This window comes from Ornithodoros turicata, chromosome 10 (assembly GCF_037126465.1).
Source record: "Ornithodoros turicata isolate Travis chromosome 10, ASM3712646v1, whole genome shotgun sequence".
NCBI lineage: Eukaryota > Metazoa > Arthropoda > Arachnida > Ixodida > Argasidae > Ornithodoros > Ornithodoros turicata.
Window position 1 is genome coordinate 15,889,061 of NC_088210.1, and position 23,336 is coordinate 15,912,396.

At 46.1% G+C, this 23,336-nt stretch overlaps 2 protein-coding genes across 2 annotated transcripts; one reads left to right on the plus strand and one right to left on the minus strand.

Annotated features, from left to right (window-relative positions):
- Positions 1–1,030: 1,030 nt before the first annotated feature.
- Positions 1,031–14,885, minus strand: LOC135370662 (kelch-like protein 17). Its single transcript, XM_064604449.1, is given in 13 exon segments — positions 1,031–3,491; positions 5,320–5,566; positions 7,538–7,719; positions 8,390–8,463; positions 9,666–9,922; positions 11,016–11,130; positions 11,133–11,159; positions 11,998–12,211; positions 12,777–12,893; positions 12,981–13,202; positions 13,287–13,408; positions 13,682–13,929; positions 14,562–14,885. Coding segments are annotated over 12 exon segments (1,860 nt in total). The 5' UTR covers positions 14,627–14,885; the 3' UTR covers positions 1,031–3,491; positions 5,320–5,349.
- A 5,842-nt stretch (positions 14,886–20,727) lies between these two features.
- On the plus strand, positions 20,728–22,910 carry LOC135370173 (large ribosomal subunit protein uL29m-like). The gene is made up of 6 exons (XM_064603873.1): positions 20,728–20,940; positions 21,325–21,434; positions 21,496–21,556; positions 21,621–21,717; positions 21,784–21,914; positions 22,575–22,910. The coding sequence occupies exons 1-6, from the start codon at positions 20,846–20,848 to the stop codon at positions 22,858–22,860; spliced, it is 780 nt and encodes a 259-aa protein (XP_064459943.1). The 5' UTR covers positions 20,728–20,845; the 3' UTR covers positions 22,861–22,910.
- Positions 22,911–23,336: the final 426 nt, after the last annotated feature.

A 23,336-nucleotide genomic window follows, 5' to 3' on the forward strand; every position in this document is an offset into this window, starting at 1 on the left:
CTGAACTTTTTAAATTTTTTTGCTTCTTGTTCCGCGTGCACATTTTATATGCTTCAAGTGATCAGCTGCATAACTGATGCGACCAGTGGGCGCATTGGCAAGAATCATGCTGTTAAAATTATTAATTAATTGTTAGTTCACTTTTGCAGTAAACAAATTATTTACAGGTTATTGAAAACTGCAGCGAACTTTAAGCGAACTGCATATCACATTAAGACTATCCGATTGCAAGAGCTCAGATGCTTCTGCTTGGTTTTGAATAAAGGGTGCTGTTTGATTTTAATTGGAGTAAGATGAATGAGACACCTTGTACTCCTCGTGCTAATGGGATATGTTCTGGTACTGACACTCGGAGTGCTAACATCATTGAAAGCGGCAGTGCCACAGCCATGTTGAAAGGAGATGCAGATGAAGTTGCATAGTGTAAGACTTCAAGATGCTACCAAATCTCACCGTGAAGCATCGACATAAAACAGGCACTAAATACAGCATCTTCTTTTTTTTACATAATCAGCCTTGGCATCCAATAATTATGCACACTAATGTATTTCTGTCGGAAGTAGCTGTGGCAAGCAAGTTGCACTACAATTGCGTCGAAGTTTACGATAAGGTAGCTTCTGTAAAACAAATGTGCTTAACAGGGTTTCGTGCGGCATGTGGAGTATTGTAACATTCTAAGCGTATCACTCGAGCTATCACTGGAATAATGCTAACGTAGAATGATATCACTGGGGCTGCTTTCTATGCGATCCAACCTCTATCACAGCTTGCTTACATATCTTTTTTTTTTTTTTATATTGGACACGTACAATGTAAAAAGTAATGGAAAAACGAAACTGACTTGTATAAAAGTTTGATCACGTCTGGCGCTTTACATGAATGTTTTGTATTACATGCGTAATGTTGCGTGAAGGAACGAGGGGCATAAAAGAATAATTTTGTATTAGGGCTGTGCGAATAGTCGTTTTAAAACCAATTAAGCGAATAGTCATATGCTCAAAGCAAATATGAAGCAAATAGTCATATGCTCAAAGCAAATATGAAGCAAATAGTCATATAAATGAACTGAATACAGATGCAACATACATGCTCACTTTGTTTTATGGCCTCTGTAGTAGAATTTTTGGACTTCCACATGCAGGCTCAGAGCTGAAGGACACGTTCCTTCCATTTTAAACTCTCATATAGAATTCTATATTGATTTTGGAATTCGAACAAGTTGTTCGCTGTAGTATTCGAACGATCCAACTATTCGCACAGCCCTACTTTGCGTCGCTAATGTCACACATTTTTACTGAAAAAGGAATTTTATACGTCATGAATAGTACCATTGCGTGAGTAGTACACACGTTGCGCAAAATTTTCGACTAGAAGGCAGTGTTAAGGCTTGTACAACACAAGATGGGCAGTGTACAAGCAACAAAAACCGCAAAACGTGTGTGTATATTGTGAAATAACTATGAAAATCTGCTTCATAAGGTGCACGCACACGAGCGACATTAGGAAGACGCAAAAAACGTCATAGCTTTCTGAGCGCTCACGCTCAACGTCCATTGTTCACATACACTTCTAGTCGAGGGGAATATCCTGCGACAGAGCCGCAAGATGTTACGTAGCAGACGACAGGAAAGACGCTGACGGTGTCGTCTGCTAAGTGTACAGGACGCCACTCCCGATATTCCGCACTGTGTAAATGCTCAACATAACACGGAACGGAACCTCGTCTCTGTGAGCAGTGTTTTCGTTTTTTCTTCCACTAGAATCTTCCATAAGGATCTCGCTCGTGTGAATGCACAGATAGGATCACAGCAGTGCACACATCCACATGGAGTACAGTGTACAGTCAGTTCCAGTATCTTTATACGTCCACTTCCTACAGTCATACGCACAACAAGTTTCATATAGTTGGCCGCCTGCAGCCCTCAAAATCACACTAAAATGTACTGTACTAAAGTTCCACACAAATAGCAGTATTCTCCGTGCTTGTGTACCACAAAGTATAGAGGCGTAAATGCAGCATTACAATGGTAAAGTAAATAGGAACTTACTAAAGACTGCCACCAGGAACATTGAGGAACTACCAACACAGTGGGCATTCATACACATTTTTCATCACAAAATCATGTGACATGTTCGTTGGGTTTGAATAAACACATCTAAGTATGGAGATTTTTTTTTTTTTTTGCGACATTTGCTTGTGAAACTTTAGGTATAAGGGCTTGCACATTCCAACCAAGGCTACGAGTCTGTGATGTACGAACATCACCAAGCAAAAACGAGGCTTTTTTGAAGAATGGCAAATGGCCCTCGTATTCTCAGACCTCGACGCTGCTTTCAGAACTACCCTAACACCTTAAAAACAAAAACAAAAAACGTGTACACCTTGCTTGTAGTGGAATGTATGGTATGTGTAGAGCATTCTGCAGGCGTCATCATGACACCCCACGTGAAATATCTTTGGATGAGAAGTATTGATCTCTTTAATCGTCGAAGATATGTCCTAGCAGCAACACTGAACTGGAAATGCTGCAGTGCAGTCGTTGAGAGCTTGTCGTTATGATGTTGCTATTAGAAAAGCTGCAGCAAGATTGCATCCAATAATGCCTTCAACAATCTTCTCACTATAAGTCATAATCAGACATAGTCTACACGAAAAGCACAGACTGCTATCTAACATTGCTGCAAAACATCAGTTATTTTGGAACAGATTTTGGAGAATTTCGAGCTACATTCCTTCGCCTGTTACTCTATTTGTTGGTCACGAAAAATGTGTCATGTCAGTACCAATACCAGAACAGTTCAAGTGGCATAGGTACCACATATATTAATGCTGTATTTGTGTAGCCTTGTTCCAAGAAGCGCCAACCTGGTGGTGTGTACTGAAAGTACAAACGGAAGGATTCATGTTTATGCCTTAAATAGTACAAGTGCTCACGGAATTATTTGGAAGTTTTGAATTTGCTTTGCTTGTACGAGCGTATTAATAAATGGTACACCTCAGCATGCAAGACCTGCACGAGCTACATTACAGCCACACGAGGGCTAATGAGTGAAGCATGTCGTCTATCTTGAAGAAAATGGTGCAGCCCATGCATGTTTTCGGTATCACTGGTCTGCTTCCTGAATATGACTTCCGTACAAAAATGCTACACGCCTATATGTACGACTACATGCTGTTTTGCACGAATATCAACAATGTTTCGATCGGCACATATGTGCATTGTTGGCAGCTTCGGATAAGTATCTGTGCGAACAGCACGCCACTTTATGTACACTGAAAAAGCTGTCTGTCTCACGGTGCTTTCTGTAAGGTTATGGGAGCCGTATGAATGCCCTCTTGACGACTGTTGTTGGAATTATGGGACATCAAAATAATTTCATTTGGAGCGGAGGAGCTTTACTTCTTGTGTAAGATGGTCAACATGTGTGTTGAAAAGCCTGGGGCAAGTGGTTGCAGAGAACCTGTTAGCAGGGCAGCCTTTAGCTCTCTTCTGAAAAAATAATAATGGGCAAAAATTTGACATCTGTATTGACACAAGAGCAAGTCGCCTGCACACTGTAAAAAATCTGTCAATCATAACAGTTCATCAAGAAAAAAAGATTCATTACTTAAAAGAACACTAAAGTACAACAATTTCTCCTCGCGCACTGAGAAATGTTACCTTTACACCAACCGTTACTTTTAGCGTTATCTTCACATCAACACAAAAGGAACGGGATAAATCGTAATTTACGCTTTGTCACCTTCTCAAGAAGGGCGGCAATGCGCATCGTCCTCCCATTGGTCTCCTCAAACGATTTGTCCAATCATCGCGGGAGATCGATTGAGGAAACCAATGAGACGCCGCGATCCGCATACGCTCTGCAAGTAGGTCACGCTTCCGCGCAGCTCCTCGGTTCCACCTTTCCCTCAGCCCCTGACGTAACCTAACGCGGCACAATAAACTGGACGCGGAGATCCCATGTGGGTCGATTCACCTGGGAAGAAAGCAACGAAGTAACCGCAACCACAACATCGAGCACGTTGGTTACTCCGCGCCGACGTGGAGGACGTGAGTGGAGGAACGCTGCCCACGTGATTTCTCCGCCCATTTTCCCCTCTCCTGCGCAGAAGTTCAACTTGCACAGAGTATTGCCGCCCTTCTTGAGATTGCGAGGGAGAAGGAAAATGCAAACTGCGGTTTCGTTCGCGCAAAAAAAAAAAAAAAATCACGAAGCACGCGACGTTTGAATGCGGTAGATTTTTTGGGCAATCGCGGGTGGCAAATCTTTTGCGAAACTGTATATTGATACGCTATTAAATTTTTATTGAAAGGGCTTTAATGTGTCGTGATGAGCCATTGCCATATCACTTGACGCTCACATTGTCCCTTGGCTTCTTCCGTTTCCGTTCCTGCCCGTCCTCACCCTAATCGCAGCACTCTCACCAGGTACGTCAGCACCCTCGTAAGTACTCGTTTTCGATGTCACTGTGAAGGTTGAACACCACCTGTGTTAACGCGAGCAGAAGCTGCTTTTATAGACGTTCCTATGTAAACATTTGACGTCACACCCCTCTCCCCTACGTAAACTCCTACGCCGCTGCGCAAACACCTGCTGGCGGCGCATCTGGTGGCACAGCTGGCGTGCATCCATAGTGCATCTGCTCCTCCTCTCTACCCTTTTCATGATCTTACCGCGCATTTTTCTCTTCCTGCGCGCGCGCGCACACACACACGGTCTCTCGCTTTCTCTCGGCCATGGACGGATCTACACGGATGTCGCCTGTGGTTGGCTTCATAAATCTACCACATAAAAAAAAAGAGTATCAATGTCGAACAAATTTCACTTGTGCTTTTTGTGCCGTTGTGAAAGCATCGGTACAGGAAAATAATATAGTATTGCTTTATTATCATATTTACTCGTATAATTTGCGCACTTTGTTACCCCAACAAACGTAGCGCCATGGAGGGGTGAGCCTGTTACGCGAGAAAAACTGGCGTCCGCTCTATGCTGACTCCATTGCCGCATGGTACGTGCCGGTAGGGTCGGTGCGCAGAATACGCGATGAAAAGCACTAACATTTGGGCGCCCAAGTTGGGGTGCGCTTATTCTGCGAGTAAATACGACATGAGAGCGCATATTACAAAATGCTCGTAGATTTGCATCGTAGGGTATTGTTTTCGTTTTTAGCGAAACACTTTAGCACGTTTGTCACGTGTATCCCAACTGTCATGGCTGCTTCCTCCAGAAGCATCATTTTCTGCGCACGACACTGTACTGCTGCTTGAACAAAATCCCACGGTCAAATTTCATACGCTTAGACCCAAAGCAACTCACCAAAAAATTTCACCACCTGTAGACGTTCCATCAAACTTCACCGGGCGATGCATAGTTGAGACGTTCCAGGGTTGGGCATTCCATCACAGTCGCCCCGACGCTGCTCCGCCGGAGCATCATGGCAGTGACTAGCATCCACTTGTTGTGCCGTGGGTCATAGCGCTCCACAGTGTTCAAGCTCGAGCTTCCATCGTTTCCTCCAATGGAGTACAGGAAGCCATCAGCTTGCACCACTTCGTGGGTCGTCCTGCGGAAATGATCACATTGACATTCGCGTAACGGATGGACGGACGGACGGACGACAGAGACGACGTCACTCGAAGGGGAGCGCCACAGTCGCTAGCGTATTTGCCGCGACGATGTAGGTCCTGAAGTCCTGACCGTTCAGACCTTCACCCTCGTCCTAGTTGCGACTCACTAGGTGTTTCCAAACTAGTGTACTGTATACAGGGTGTACTTGTTTTAGCCTTTACAGGCCAGATCCTGAAAATCTTTTATGTAAAACATTTATAAAAAAATTTATAACGAAGCCATGAGAGCAGCATAGATGCCGTTTTTGCAGTTGAGTTACACGGCCAGGCAGACGTCCTCTCGAAGAAAGTGTGCAATTACAAGATGACTAATTACCTAATATTCGTTAATTAACTTTTTAATTTGGGGATTTCGCGCAAAAGCGGGGTGGCAGAATGAGAGGCTATCCTAGTAGCAATCTAATTCACGTTTAACAAATCTCGAAACACGCACGTGCGTCAAAAATATCAATCCCCTAATTTTGATATGCAAATGAACCGAAACTGTGAAACTGCGGCGACCGGGAACGCGGCAGGGAGCACAGCGGTCATTTCACGTCAGAGGTCACGTGATTTGGAGTGTTGGAGATAATTGGAGTAGGTGCCGCTCAGCTGGCCGGATAAACCGCTTTCCGGCCCAGGTAAGCCTAGCTCCGTCAGTGAGGGTGATGCGCTCCTCGGGCGCGCACTTCGCGCACTTCGAAAACCGAAACCGAAACTTCGTCGGACCTACACCATGGCGGCGGTGTCGCCTTTTCGAAGCTGGTGCCATCTAGAGGGGTGAGAGGCACAGACGAAACACAGAAAGCAGGCACTATCTAAAAATTTTAACAACTGCGGTTGAGCTAAGTGTTGTTACATGTCGTATGACCTATACGTGTACCGCTGTTTACAAAAAAGAAAAAAGACAGAAAAAAAGGAACATCAAAAAGGCGTGGAAGGAGGCTCTTCCTGGCCCGAAGCTGACCGGGTAATAACGTACAAGTGCTATTACCAACCGATTTTTCGGACAACACCGGCGGCACCATTCAGCCGTTCAGTTCCTGGTGGGAGCATACATTTGCAGGTCGATTTTTCGCACACATTTCAGCTCGAACTTGTCTTTAGACTGCCTTTGGCAGTGAGTCCGACACAGTATATTCATGCCAAATCCCCATGCGTAGGCGAAGCTTACATGCACATGAAAGGACGCTTAGCATGACTCGAAACCCTGGTTCATTCATAAAGCTTCTACCAGGAGTCAGGTCATTGCACAATTTAATTTACAAAATCCGCCTGAAAATGAGCCATGTGCCGAGCGGCGTGACTTTGGAGGCGCGGCCCGATCTAATGCGGTGACGTAATGGTGACGTAGCACACGCGAGCGATAGGATACGAACCTCGCTCATTCTCTTTCAGGCTCCCTGAAAGAGTTGAGGGTTTCCTGGGGACGTGCAGATGAAAGGCCTCCCCTCACCCTTCGGGTCAGCTACTCCCATGTTCTCCAGCGAAGCCGGAAACGAAAAATTTACGCAGGGGACTTCATGGTAAAATATTAAAAACTAGCTGTTTTTTTTTTAAGAAATCGACCTCGATCGAAGTCTTCGCACGCAAAATATTAATGCCGTCAGTGAACACAACGTGCTTCCGCGAATTTTCCAAAGAACCAGAGCAGAAAGTCATAGTTTCGGATTCTCCAAGCGAGTAGGCGGTGCCGGTGACGCAGAATCTTGCCGTAAGCGTTCTCTCGCGTTCGTTCGCAGCAGAGCAGATACATAGTACTAACAGCTTTTGGGTCCTCTTTGACTATATTGAATAACGCACCTTTGAAATTTTTTCGTCTAAAATTCGGACCCCTCGTTGGACCGACTTTATGAGTCCCATAGAAGTCCGAAAAATCGGTCGGCGACTGCATATATGTAAAGGAGATGACACAAGACATTGCCTACCTCCTGGAATGCATGGAAGCAACGTGTTCCCACATATTGGCTGCGAGGTCAAAGCGTTCTGCGCTGTTCATACAAAGGCTGCCATCATTTCCACCAACTGCGTAGAGGGACCGCTCCAAGATGGCCACTCCACAGCTGTTGCGACGGCTGTTCATCGATGGCAAGAGGTGCCATTTGCCCTCCTGCGCAACACACCTAATCACTGCTACATTCCCACATTCTTCCCGCAGCACCTATAGAGTTATAGTAGATCGGAAGGTGTGCGCGATAACTGTTCCGAAAAATTCATAGGCCATTCGTCTTGTTCCTTTGAAGTGGCTGATATCACGTTACTGATTTTTGATTCGACAGCTCTTCTCTTCGTATCGTTCTCGTAGAGTGCTTCCGATCTACTAGAGCACCCTACTGGTATGCTAGACCAACACCACATACAGGAAGCCTGCGCACTCGTTGACGTGACGTAACAATTAAGAGTCAGCCAATCAGGATCGTGTTTTCAACGGCCGTAGCCAATCACGAACGTGCTTTCAGCGGTCGTGGGCATGGAGAAGAACCGCCGTCGTCTGTGAGTTGTGATTGAACGTCATGGGAAAGCTTAGAAATAACGCGCAAAGCTGTCTCAATCTTTCTCAAAAGTGATTTTCTGGCAAGCGTCTTGGCTCGGCAAGCTGGCTTGCACTTACAATCAGTCCCTGCTTCGCACACACAATCGCCATCGGCTGTGAGCACTGCGGCCTCTCAGACCCAGCGGCCACCACCCCGCGGCGCTGGCATTCGCGCAGGCCACGCGCTCGGACGTTACAGTTACGTATGACGTCCGCTGTACAAGAAAAAAGGCAAAGCTATACCCACCCTTGGGTCGAGCCGTTCGACCGAAGATTGGTAGTTGGCGCCGTCATGCCCACCAACAGCGTAGAGGCAGTCGTCTGCAAGATATACAGATGCTATAGGATATACATATAAGTATATATAGCTTGGGGCTGCACATTTCTTAAACTGCTTCATTTTGTTATTTGATTAATGACACCATTAATTATCATTACTAACGGATCACCTCAGTGGCACCACCTGCAGCAGCAGGAGAGCAGAAGTAGCCGGGAATATAAATTGCTCAAGCGAAACAATCGGTCAGACGTATACAGTTACGCTGTTGAAGATTTCTGCTTCGATGTAAATACTTTTTCTAGAAGTTTACCCCGCTAATCGCGTACTGTGGTCATTACTTAATCACGCTACAGTGATGCACACTTCTTGCTTCGGTGGAACGTGAAATTACCGAAAAATTAGAATATAGGGGGAACTTCTGTCTATCTCTTTTTGTTTTGTTTTGCGTACGGGCATTTGTACAATAAAAAATACACAACAAAAGGTGCCACTTAATTCCTCGCGAACCACTCACCACGGTATCGAAAATCCCACGCGAAATACTGGTGTAGTTTCACTCTTATTCGACGAAATGCATGACAAGAGCAGACGACGGATATTGAGGGTATGCCGGAATTCCCTCTCTGATAAAACGCGAAAACGTCATTTTGTAACCGGCCAATGGTGGCACGCCTTTGAGAAAAGGAATGCCGCGGGCGTCTGGACGGCACCTTTCCTCCTCTCCGCACCGCCCTCTCACTCCTTCGCTTATGGAGTGACGTCACGCCGCTGGAGCTTCCGCAACCGCGGAGAGGTGGCGCTGATCTTTAAAATTCGTTTAGTTAATATCTAAGCACTTTTGGAACGAAAAAAATTAGCCAGGTAGACTGTTGGCCGATGCCCAACACAGTGGTATCCGTTTCATAGATGGGTTTCCGCGTGGGAAACTGGGAGCTCCCAAGAAGGAGTAAGAGAGCAGCTACTTAACGCGTGTCGTGTGCAAACGGTCGAAAAGATTGACAGCGACACGCGTTTGTAGACGTTTGCAGACGACCGTTTGCAGACGACACGCTCACGCAGATTCTCGCCGGCCGAGAGAGCGGCGGAAGCCAGCTTCGAGTAGACTCCGTGTCCCACGCTATGTTACGAAGTATATAGCGTGTGCACGCAAAACTCAAAACTCGATTTCAATTCTGGGCATACTACGCTATTTCTTAGGGGCCCCAATACGCTATGGGTCCCGTATTAGGACGAGTGAGCCTACCCAACACTGCGAGGCGACAGTAGCGACGACGGTACTCCATGCCAGACAAGGAGCTCCAAGTGCCGACGAGTGGGTCGAACTGCTCCACGCTGTTCAAGCAGGAAGCCCCATCATAGCCTCCTGCCACATAGAGCAAACCGTGAAGTGATGCAATGCCCAAGCAGCTACGCTTCGTCCCAAGACTGGGCAGCAACGTCCATGCGTTTGTTTGTGGGTTGTACCACTCAGCCGAGGACAGGTCTTTCGTGCCGTCGAACCTGTGTCGGAGGAATGACTCAATCAAGTTCCTGCGGTGTACAGTTTTAAAGGGGTAAGTTCGCTATCCAAGCGTTAATTCGTACATATTTGCTTCCACGGGCAGTGTATCTTCTAATTTAAGATTTTAAAGTTAATTTACATAAATTCGTTTAATATAATTTAAGTGCATTTCAAGAATTTGATGTGGTTGTCTGTGCCTTCCTCTATTTTGAGGTTACTACTCGCTTGCCTTGTTCATCGCCAACTTGAGCGGTATATAAATGTATGCAATACACGCGGTTTGAAATTACCGCGCAGAGAAACCAACGTGACGACATCATGACGACACGAGGGCGTTCCTTTGGCGCCATCTCAACTCTGTAAATGGTTTAGTTCGGTCACTCCTGGACACGTGAAGAAGAGGAGGAGGAGGAGGAGGTGTGGGAGAGGGCGCTCACACGTGACCATCGGGCCGAAACGTCACGCGAGCTGACCAGGAGATTCTCCCCTCCCGCTTACTCCTCTGAGCGCAATGAGTACGTTGCTTGAATCTGTCCGCTGAGTCAGAGTGCTCACTTTGCTTTGTGCACAAAACACGTGTTTAGGAAGCTATAAAAATAGTATTTGTAACGCGCATCACCACGTAGTTTTTTTTTTTTTCATATAGACCATGTATTTCCTAATAGGAGAGCGTTTCCACTTTTGATATATACAAAAATTAAGCTGTTACTTCTCCTTGTTATTTGTGCGCTTTTGGACTCTGCTGACATCACCATATATCTTTATAAACATACAAATATTTTTAAAAAAATTTAAATTAGAGGACAACCTAACAGTGACCAGTATTGCACCATGGACACCACGAATGGTCCTCTACATGCCACGAGTCATTTATCTGTTTCGAGTTTATCTTCGTTTTCTTTTTTTTCTTTTGGCACTCTGAGTTTCTTTTACTGTGCTGTGTTCTCGTCGTCCTCGCGTGTGTCCACTGTCCGTTAATGTTCACAAATTAAAAAAAATAATCAAATCAAAAATAATAAATTAAGGGCTACGTACGTATCAACTAAAAGTTGATAAGAATGACACGAATGATAAGAAAACATAGGCAGTTACCCTCCAATAGCACAGACCATCCGGTTTAGTGATGCCACTCCAGCTCTAGACCTTCTGTGTATCGTCGGAGCGAAAGGGCACCACCGGTCGGTGCGAGGGTTATAGTATTCGCATCGCTGTGAATCGCAAAGAGAGACCCTCCACCTGCATTTAAATGCGCCACGTAAACAATTGCGTTCTAAGCAGAACACGTTAGTAGCCGTATATGTTTCACACCAGCGACATTCCCCAAATACTTCAACGAAAGATGCGAAAAACGTCATAGCTTTCTGCTGCCACGTAAGCACGAGCGCTCAACGTCACGTCTTTTCGTGCACTGCCAACGCCACCTAGAAGCAAAGCTTGATCGACAAGCCACCATGAGCCGCACGGGCAGCCACTAGTAAGCCACAAAAAGCCTGTGTTCGAAGTCGTTCGCGGCAACTGTGTCCACGTGCGAAAGATGGTGCTGGTCCAGGTGGCGCTGCCTAGATACAGAAGGCCTGCTTAATGCCTTCTCTCACTCCTTCGCGACGTGGAGATGTAACGTAGGGATGTCGTCTGCTTCAACCAACCGCCGCAGACCATTTTAAACATGGGCTTCCTGTGGCCAACAGTGGGTGCTTATATGACTGATGACGGATCGTCTCGATAGCTACGGCCGCTAAAAGCAGGTCGTGATTGGCGAACTCTTAGCGACAATGTCACGTCGTTTAAGGGATCAGGCTTTGTTTACTCTAGGTGGCGTTAGTGCTGCTAACCGTGAACAATATCCCGCGGCGTAGGATATTCCGTAGCAGACGACAGGAAAAGACGCAGACGGTGTCGTCTGCTACGTGCGCAGTACGCCACTTCCAGTGTTCCAGCGCCGCGCGAATGCTCAACAAAACATGCGGTGCAACTTGTGCCCCTTGGGCAGTTTTTTTTTTTTTGTTGTTGTTGTCTTCCACTACAATATTCCGTGGGAATGGCGCTCGTGTGAATACACAATAAGATTTCTCACCGACTGCGAACAGATAGGAACGAAGTCCTTCTGGACGACGATGGGTAGTCCTGGTACTGCACATAGCGCTACGACGTTCAGGCATCAAGTGGTACTTCATGGCTTCAATTAGCAGATCTTTGCTTTCTTCGCTGCCTCGTACCAGAGGTTCGTCTCCAACTCGAGACAGCAAGAATTCGCGCCGTATGAGCGGTAGGCGGCAGTGCTGTAGGAGCTGCAATGAAAGATGCCATTTGTGCCGCATAATTTCATTTCGCAAGCGATATAACAATTGCGCAGAATTTTATAATAGGTTGTATGAGAATAGGGGACCCAAAACGCAAGCGCTATACTTCATGCAGCGACTTCTCCACGCGCAGGACTGAAAGGATTTTCGATAGCACAGCAGAGCAGCGCGCTTGCGTTCCTCGCTTGGGGCACCGCAAGGACTAACAACCGAGATTTACAAAAGCAAAAGAAATCAGGAAATAAAAGATACGTCTTCCTAGGAATATAGGGTCATTAGCAGTAAAAATAATTGATATCGTAAAACGAAACCGTTTCTCTGTTGTAAATGTTCTCGGCTGTTTGCAGACGACACGTTCACGTGGATTCTCGCCGACCACGAGAGCGACGCGAGCCAGTTTTGTGGTCTCAAGCTATTTACGTAAAACATGCACCCAAAGCGCAGTTGGGTTCTGGGCAGATGCATCGGAGATGACGCTATTTTATTGGGTCCCCCAAAGCGCTTGGGTCCCCCAAAGCGCTTGGGTCCCCTATACTGTAAAACTCTCTGGTACCTTGCTTGTGTATTTCTGTCGTGTTGCCATATCATGCTTTATCCAGGCAACCGTAGCGTCGTACACGGCTTCTTCAGATGACACGTTAAGCTCATCGCTCGATATCAAATCTTCCACCTGCGCTTTAAAGGAACCGCAACCTGCAGGTCAGTTTTCGTTCCTTACATTTTCGGTTCTAGCTCGTTCAAAAATCATTATAATGACCTCTTGCAGAGAGAGCAGCAGGAACTCATCTGTCTGGGAAACCTCTTGGAAATTATGGAGCGCATAGCGGTGAGACTTGAAATGCAGTTCTTGACAAGCGTGCGCATCTGCGAAACTACGGATGCCAAGACAGTTGCTGGGGTGCAGCTGTCGTAGGAGGAACTTGCAACAGGCTTCTCGCACGCTGTGGATTTGAAGAAGGCTCGCTGCGGGTAATAGGCCCTGTTATACGAGTAAAAGCAGTGAAAGAAAATTAGATCTGTACCATCAAGTTTTTTTTTTTTTTTGCAATGACTTGACGATTACCTGGACGTTGCTCTCAGTGATAACGATTTCACCCATGTACGTAAAATCTACCAGAAGTTGGAGAGCCGTGTACGAAACGTCATGCAGCACAACTTCCGGCTTCAGTTTTTCACTCATGTCACCTGCGGAGAGAAATTAAGCCGAATGGTGGCGAATAAGGTAATGTTGAGTGACGGGTTGCGAGATGATGTTGAAGTTGATGTCGATGTGATAGGCTGTGAGCAAAGCCTACATATGACATTACGTTGAATGAATTTCTAGAAAAGCGCCGACCTATGCCAACAGGGCGTATTCCCGTTGACAAGGCAGCGACATTTTCTTCGAAACCAGCAGACATATATAGAGTCAGTGCAGATGTTGAGAAATGCTTTTACTTAATTTAAAAATGCACTCACTGTTGAACATGGCGTGGAAATACGCGCTGCTCGCAGCCAGCACCACCTTGTGGGCTGGAATACTTCTTCCAGCAGCTACTAGGACCACATCGCACAGCTGTCCCTTTTGCCGCATGCAATTCATGGCCGAGAACGCGGCGTTGTGATGGTCCACATTTATGTGATTTGTCTCGTACGCAGCGCTGTTGCAGGGCCCTGTTCCGCTTCCTCCATCTAGCATGTCTACTTCCGTCACACCGGAAGTAATTCTGGAAGTATATATACATATATATATATATACAGGGTGTCCCACCGAAAAAGGGCCAGGGGCTAAGGAAAACAACGGAGTGCTCTACACAAATGGAACCAACTGTATGTGCCTGACAGTTGTGTGGTCTATCCAAAAATATTTTTTCATCGCCCCTTGTCACGGCACACCTATCACTGCAATCATCGCGCGCGGGCGCCGAGTTATGGGGAGCGCTCTATGGTGCGCGCGGCTTCTGAAACCAATTTTTAAACCCGGGGAAAAACGAAACCACAAGCCATAGCAACCTCGAACCACTTCACTTGCGTCATTTTCGACATGCACAACAACTTCCTCATTCACATCCGAGAGCTAAAACTGATAATTAAAAAGTTAGAAAATTAATTACCGCTAATTAATTGACAAGGGGCGATGCAAAAAATACTTTTGGATAGACCCCACAACTGCCAAGCACGTACAGTTGGTTCCATTTGTGTAGAGCACTCCGTTTTTCCTTTAGCCCCTGGCCCTTTTTCGGTGGGACACCCTGTATATATATATATATATATATATATATATATATATATATATACATGTATTTCAAATTCATACAGCATTTGAGTCAAGCAATAATAATGTCCGTGGCACAAATACCTGCTTGTATCTTCTGGCTTCTTAAGCATAGAAGGGGCTGCTGTCAACTGCACACTGCGTATCATGGCAATTGTCGTAATTGGACCCTGCGTACGGAATGTTCAAATGCGTCAAGGAAGCCCGGGACTGTCCCCAAATACTATCTCGTTTGCTGCTACGTGCTTCAGCGTCCGTCTGTAATACGGTTGAAGCCCAGGCAATTGGGGAACACTTTTAGGCGTTTTTGAGAAATGTCTCTACTTCCTTTGAAGGAATCACGTTAGAAAATGTAGGGATTTGTCTCTTGAATGTGAAAATCGAAGCCCGCCGCCCATGTGATTCCGCGTTCGAAAGTTATCTTATCACAAACTGAAAAAAAAAAGAAGAAATCTAGCTCTGGGAGAGAGGTGCCCATTCTCTCTCCCTCAGCTCCCACAAAGATAACAGGTATTATAGCAAAAACGACGCGCGTGCCTCTTCGTGAAAGGCGCGAGGCGTTCCAGTTCCCATGGTAACCGCCTGCACCTCTCGAGAAAAATTCACCGTTTGGTGAAAAACGTCGGGCTTTGTGAAAGCGACCTCTTTTTCCCTAGGTTAACACAGAGACAGCGTGCTGCGGAGGCAAGTAAATAAGGTTTGCGCATTTAATATTTGGACGACAATATCACATTAAACACATGGATTTACACATACCGTTGAGGCGCGCAAAGTGGGCTCGTAAGGCAAAGTCCACAATGAACTGTAATAAATTTTTATCCTACAAGAACGTTGACACCTGGTAAGCTTTTAAGTTGTTGACATTTCGCCGGCATTCTACTAAACACACAAAATACGACATGTTGAAAAAAGAAAGAACAAGAATGTTCTCGAAAGCGATAATAACTAAAAGGTACCCGGAACCTTAAATCGATATTTAAATGGTACAGCAAATAACTCACATACATACGGTCTCTGAAATGGCAGGTATCAATGGGCCAGCACCTTTCTGGTTTCCCACCCTTCCGCTAGCTATCGCAAAAAAATAAAATAAAAAAATAAATTTCATCGGCGTTTTTATCAGCATGTCCAAGTTGTATGATCTGTATTAAATGGTGCTAATAATACACGGTTGTACCTAACATTCACGCGCGCACTACCTTTTTGGGATCCAAAACATATCCTCTGTGACTTCCTTGTACCGACAAGCACGAAGAGTTTTCGCACAGAAGCAAGCGCCGCGCCTGTGTTCTCTTCCGCAATTCACAAACCTCGTGCACACGCAATCGACGACCCGCCAGCATAATCAGCGGGTTAACACGCCATGTTCCGCAAAGCCTCAGAATCCCACGCTTTGCTGTTTCTTAGCGGGCGATATCGACCGCCCGAATCGATACCTGCAAAAACACGTGCTACGAGCAAATAAACAGAAAAATATGTTAAGCATGTCCGCAATGCAAACTGCTTTCGGCATATAAAACTTCGGCGCTAAAAAAAAAAAAAAAAAAAGACAAGCGTTCCATTGCGGCAAAACTAGCAGAAGTCGTCTGCTACGAATCGTGCATCTTCGCGGCGAAGCTAACAACAGTCGTCTGCTACAAATCGCGCATCTTCCGATATCACGTGACCCGACCGCTTTCTGCACGCGGAAAGGCCCCACGAAATTCGTTTAAAAACTAGTCCAAAATTTGAAATGAATGAACGAAATACAAGGATGAGGATGATACGCATCGAGGATGACATTTATCCTGCATCGCACTTACCTTACCGAAAGCAGCAACGGCGTCCGCTCCGTGCGCTGTAAAGTCAGGGCTTTGGCATGGCTTCACAGCACTCACACCGGGGGTTGAATGCCCGGGAACACTCCTGCAACACGCACACCTGTTTCCAAGTGCTGCTGCCTCGACGTCCCCGCCCTGTGTTCGGCGGCTGTCATCGATCCGAGCAGATCGCCCACTCAGTGCGACCCCCAACGTCTACGACTTGAAGCTTCCCGTGTCGGGGATGACGTTCAAAAGTGTGATACGCTATACTCATGATTAAACAATGCAGGCGTAGCCTGCAGAGGTCAATGTCCGCGTCGGATAGCCTTTTTTTTTTCTTTTACCGAGAATCTGACATTGAAATGGGCGATCGTTGGCTACGTGAGGACGCGGCCGCGAACATCGAGGACTGCGGAGTGCAAATTCATGCGAGGCGTGTTTTTACAAAAACGCGGAAATGGAGTAGGAAATCCGTTTCGAGTTTGAAGTGTGACCGCGCACTGAATCAGTTGTAAGAGGAAGTATTGATGGATTAATGCGGTGCGTAGGTCATCGAATATCTGACCATAAAGCATAACAATGTCGTGCCTGTGAAGCTGCACACTTCATAGGTCCGCGACAAAAGCGAAGCGGGAATAATCAAAAAGAAAGAAAGAAAGAAAGAAGGAAAAAATGGAAGATAAACAAACGCACTAACAGCCGAGCGATTGACTGGCACGTTATAGGGATTTTCATTATACGTATATGGTGCACTCGCTGTAATGCACGCCAGATTAGTTGCGAATAAATAATTCTTTTTCTATACGTGTCGTCCTTGGCGAGATTCTAAACCATTCAACAAACTTCCGTGTCCAGCAACTGACGTCAAAGGAGCAAGACCGTCGGACATTCCTATTGGTTCTCGTAAGCACGTGACCTCTCCCGCGGCCGCCACGCTGGCGGACATGCTTGCCGTGATATCGCAGTCGGGTGAGTTCCGGTATTGTGTCTATTGGCTCCTTTGCTGTAATGAAAAATAATTGTATTTCACATTTATTTGGCATATAACTTGTGTCGAAGTAAAAACAACGCTGCGCAATGAAACGCAAGCGAACAATCCTGAAAACTCGGAAGAGTCGCCACGAAGGGCAGTACACTACGAGACAACATAAAGAGCTGCAGTCACAGAGGAATCCCTCCGCCGACGGGTAATGTAGTCCGCACGCGTACGTCGTCTTCGATGAGTGTTTGAGTGTTTTCGCAACATCATCAGTGTACATGCAACAGTTTGCAGCACGCGGGCGCACTATACGTTGTGAGCCGGGGATGTTCCCGCCTAAGCCAATCATCATTGCGTCTTTAGCTTTGTGGGCGGAGCTAACCTGTAGGAGTTGAATTATTCCAATGTGTAGTATAGTGTAGGACGTAATGACGCAAGAGACGGGCAGAGATCAGATAGCGACTATAGTCGCTATCTGATCTCTGCACGAGCTGATGGTGTAAGCGCAGTGGTGGTGCTAATGAAAGAGCTTGCCATTACGTCACGACTAAAGCTCTGAGGGAATGTGCATCCTGAGCCAACACCACCTAGTTACAGAAAGCCTGCTTGTTCGTCGACGTGACGCAACAACTATGTCAACCAATTAGGATCGTGTTTCCAACGGCCGTAGCCAATCACGGACGTGCTTTCAGCGGTCGTAACGGTGAAGACGAGCCACCGTCAGCTTCATGGGCAGCCACTGTCGTCTGCGAGCAGTAAACGTCCCCCATATACTAAATGGGAAGACAAAATAAAACGCGACATGGTCCCATATCGTTGTCAAGACTGATTTCCTGGAAAGCGTGTTCCGCTTTTAGTCTACAGGTTTAAATTTGCGAAGACAGCTGCAATCATCTGCGAGTTTCGCAGAAAGGCGAATCGCGTTAGCAGACGAACTCCGCTATGTCGACGTAGCGAAAGAGGACGAGGAGGAAAACGCAGGAAAAACCCCAGACAGCACAGCCGGCACCGAGATTCGAACCCGAGTACCTCCCAGTCTCGACGTGACATGGCCACGCGTGCTGTGCCACTCGTAAGCGAGCGGAGCCCTGCCCTCACGGACTGGAAGATGACCATTCTCCCACAGTCGGAGCCACCGAAGTGCTGACCGGCACCGGCGAGTCCACACTCGATAATTTATTTCCGCGGTCAACAATGACAATTGTTTTCGCAGTTGTAATGCCGGCTAGCGGAAGTGGTTCCAGGAACCTCGCAATGGCCTATAAGGCTGTTGGAAGCTGAAATATCTGTGACGAAGGTATAGTATTTCCTGGAGCCTGAGAAAAAGGGGCACTGGCAACAGGGACGCAGAGACAGAAGGAACTGTCGCGGAGGGACTTTCAAGGGCTCGCTGCTTGCTTCCTGCTGCTTTGTTCCTCGTATATTTACGCAATCCTGCTCTGTAGTAACAGCGATATACAACAGCGCGACAAATAATGTTCCGCCGTCTCAGACATGTTGGAAGACGAACAGTTGTCCATGCTACATAGATATGAAATCGTTGTAGACATGTGCGGAGCAGGAAGACATCGTGAGCGAGCTTCCATGCATTGCCGACTGGCCCGCCGAGCGGCTGCCTGAATGCCACACAGAAGTCCTCTCAGAAGACATCCCACATTTCCTGTACTTCTACCATTTCGACCCATACGGGGTGGTTGTACGGCAAGGATTACCGCAATTCAAAACAAAACTACCGTCAGTACATATCAATCCATAACGTATGATCAATACGTCAATTTGAAGCAAAGCCTTTGAGGCCCTGAGGGTATAGTAAATAAATAAATAAATAAATAAATAAAGCAACGCAGAGGTCAATAACACGAGCGCTCAAAAGCACAATGACCATTCCCAACTTCCGTTTCTCGATAATGTAAACTTCGTATTCCTTCAAGCCCGCTAATATGGCGGCCAGTGACCGCACCTCTCCCCCGCGGGACACACACACTCTCTCTTTCTCTCTCACCTGCCATTCAACCTTTATTCATATAGATCAGTAGGGTGCCTAGCCCTCATTCCCAATCAACGCCGCCCCGCATGTCATGCTTTTTATTTTGCCCATCGGACACCCACGTATATCCGGTGTTTTGCTCGGAATGAAAGAAAAACGAGGATGAATGCGTCTCCTATTATTTTGAAGTAAATAATTGAAATACGAAACTCATTGAATGTATTGCATGGAAATATTGGTACTTTCGGAATGGATGAGAGACATAACGTGTGAAATGAGACAACATGTAAGCGTAACCAATAAAGCAAGACATAATAGTATATATAGTGTTAGGAGAGGTGGTGCTTCCGAAACAGTTCGTCCGATGAAAACCAAGCCAAAACCCCGGACAACACAGCCGGCACCGGGATTCGACGTGACGTGGTCAGAACGCTAACCACTGATCCAGGCGAGCTGGTTAGAACACCGCTGATAGCGTCACCGCGATGTCATCGTACCAACCGGACCCAATGGCGGCGTACGTGACTCAGCATCTTATCCGTTGATTGGCTGCAGTGGCGTATAGCCAGTAAAATATTATGGGCGAGGAATATTTTCCTCTTGTTTCCCTCTCCCAAATGTACGCCACTGATTGGGTGCGGTATTTACAGAACTTGGAATGCCGCTTTATCAAACGGTATCACTCTCTAAGCAACAATGTGTAACTGGTAGATTTCAGTGATTTCGTGTCCTTGTACTGGGGACAGGTTTTCGGCTTTGGCATTAGAGACATCTTTACGGCGCTCGGAAGATGTCATTCACTTTCTTAACCACTCACAAGATAAATACACTTCAAACGTGAAATTAAACTCGGTTATGCACTAGCAAAATTTATCTAAAATCAAGACATTGAACAATACTTCGTGGACGTTGAGTGATCTAGTTTCGTCGTGGTTGGATAAGTGGTGGACAAAGACGTAGAGATGTTCTAATGGAGACGACAAGGAAGCAGGATATCCGCATGGATATGATCCACTAGATACAAAGTGCTCACCTCATCGCCGTCTGCTTTAGATGGGTGCTATATTACCATTTTGGACATTTCTTGAGTGAGGTGGGGTTACTAAGGTACAAATTCTTAATGTGTGGTGAAGAACACTATACGTTCTGGTCTAACACAGTCTCGGTTGACACGCCAAACTGGTCGCACATGTAACTTGAAATTGCACAAAGAAATGTACCCTTTAAAATTCCCGCTATCCAGCAATGAAACTAAAGTGGACTTGGATTGCGTTGGCTTAGGTTGAGCGCCACGGACACGACCTTTGCCTATGGCGTCACCTACGGCTTCGCGATAACAATTTGAAATACTATCGTATTCTTCTCATTCGTTTTGCAATTGGATAATCAATATCAAGGGCGTCCGATAATATTGATTGTTCTCTATTTACTACCGTTGTCTATCATTAGTCGACTATAGCCAACAGAATCCACGATAGCCAACAGTTTGATCCAAGAGAATCCATTAGCGGCGTTCTGCTGCTTTGCTTGCATAGAAAGTTTGCATTTCGCGCGTGATACCTTATTTATACCAGTGTGCGCTGGTGTGATATGTGAGACTATGCATAACCTACAGCGTTCTTTTGGGCTCTGTTTTAGTGCTGTTAGAGGAAGGACGGTTGGGCACGTACTGTCCTCTGCTACAAGTGCAACGAGGTACCCTTACACAACAAATTTATTGCTCTTACCTGACAGTACTTGCGTAGACGGTTGTGGCTACACAAATTTTGACACACGTAGAATGAGCACACGAATCGAAGGACAAGAAGCAACCTGTCCACACGCGAAAAATAGGGAGACCAGAAATACACACTACTTGCACAACGTGCACCGACTGATACAGGGTCACACAAAGTGAATCCAAGAGCTAGCGAGCTTGGGCTGTGGTATAAGTGATTGCCATGGGCCACTAGAAGTGTGGATTCGCTTTGGCTTATTCTGTGGAGCGAGCCGTTTGTTGTGCCGCATTCTTGCCGCAGACCCCACATTGACCTGCCTTCATCTATCTCCACCCAACTAACGCAGTGCCATGCATTTCAGATGCCTCTCTACCTCTCCCACGTACAACCTGCGTACATCCTTCGTGCACAGGGATCTCATGGAATTCTTCGAGCCAAAAGAAAACTGGGGAGCACAAGAAGTCAAGTCGGGTAAACTAAGAATACCCTAAAAAATGAAAAGCGAAAGTGTGAAGTGAACTTTTGTTTCTAGGAAAATCTTGGTCCAAAGAAGAGTTACGCATCAAGAGCAACTCTGACCTGCATAAACTTTGGTAACAATAAAGTCTAGTGAAGAACAAAAGATTTTCCAACTTAAAAAAAAAAAAATTCTTACAGGTACGTCTTGCTCAAGGAGTACAACATGCTGCTAACGATGGAGCACGCCGCTGAAGAAGCAGTAGAGCTGTTCCCGAGTCCCGAGCGAATCGACAAGGTTAGGCGAGGAATGAGGGGCACGGGAAAGTTGACTTTAATGCCGAACGCGCAAATGTCGGAACAGGTGCAGGACAGCATGGCAAACTTGGAAGCGGTCGTCCGGGAACGCAACAGGGCTTACTATCTGCTCGAGACTGGAGAGACCGGTGAACAACCTTGGGAGCTGAGAGAGAACGATTACGGTCTTGTCAGAGAGTAAGTGAAGAAAATTTTAATGTAAAAAAAAAGAAAATCAATTAATGTGCACGTAACAAAGAACGAGGTAACTTTGCAAAAATTTAGAATGATGTGGTAGGATCCACTGAATGTACCGTCACAGTGTGTGGTATTCGGTGTTTGTTTGGAGCGAAAGATCCACCAATTTGCTCTGAGCAGTAAACCTGACAAAGGTAGGGTGTGAGAGGAAATTGCCGCAAGTCTCTTGCCCTGTCAACACATCCCGAGACATCTGACATTCTCCTGCAACCTACAGATTATAAAAAACACTTTTGCAAAAAAACTTTTTTTGCCAGAAGCTTGAATGTTCAAGTTTGCCTACTTTGTCTTTTGTTTTCATTTCTTTATGAGCTAACAGTGCAGCATTCGTCACATAATGGCGGTTGTTCTGTTTGTCACGTCCAGCACTGTGGTGCTGTCCGTTTCACAGACCACACGTCTTCTCCGCGACAGAGGCTTTTTACAATTACTGTGTTCATAGGAGACCAACGACAGGCCTCTCTGCATTGCCACCCTTCTCCAGAAGGGTTGAAGAGGCGTAAATTATGCTTAAAAGAGGTGTAAATTGTACGTTGTATCAGTTGTAGTTGAGTGCAACCGAAGCCAGTCGATGCACATGAAAAAAAATTATTTTTCTAGGTACGCGAGGCAAGAGCACGTGATGCCACGAAAGGCAAACCCAAACGGATACTTTCTTCTCTTTCGGGACAACGACATGAAAGACTTTTTGAGGAAGTATCGTGAGCAAGAGGCGAGGGAAGAAAAAAGGCGGGTGACTCGAGACAGAAATCGTGTCCTGCAACTGCTGAAGAGGTTTCCAGACGTCGACAAGAGCTTACTGAAAGAGAAGTATCCAGACGTTGATATCGATAAGCTCGTCAAAAAGCTCGAGGAGCACATAAGACCCGCAATATACGCTCCATAGAATTTATTCGTATACATTTGGATAGGAAGAATAAACATTGTTGCTCGGGATACTTGCGTTGTGTTTGTTGTCACGCGTGAAATGATCGCTTCAGGGGAGACATTTTTTCACCTACCAGTATTAAGCATGTGCGAATATAGTCGCCGTTCGATTTTTCGGACTCTGCGGGGATCGCGCAAAAGTCCGAATAATCGAGCAGTCCGAAAAAAAAAAAAAAAAGAATTTCGCTTCAAAATGAACTTTACTAAGCAATAGTAGGCTGGAAAAATTTGTCGATGCTTTCCTAACGCGCGTCTAACTCTGCCTGATAACATCAGCTTCTGTTTCCCCAAACGACAGTTCGTCACTGCACACTGACAGAGGCAACGCAGTCATCAAGCAAGATCGCAAGTCGGCTTCACCTAACGCGTGCGTGCTTTAGGTGAAGTTCGCTTTACAGCGCTGTCGCACGACTCGCGGGCGGACAGCACGTGCTT

Excerpts from the sequence above, each read along its gene's own strand:
- LOC135370173 (XM_064603873.1), top strand. The coding sequence starts at position 20,846 with ATGCATAACCTACAGCGTTCTTTTGGGCTCTGTTTTAGTGCTGTTAGA. Across the intron at positions 20,941-21,324 it reads TCTGCTACAAGTGCAACGAG|ATGCCTCTCTACCTCTCCCA; the intron begins GTACCCTTACAC and ends CATGCATTTCAG. Across the intron at positions 21,435-21,495 it reads AGCACAAGAAGTCAAGTCGG|GAAAATCTTGGTCCAAAGAA; the intron begins GTAAACTAAGAA and ends TTTTGTTTCTAG.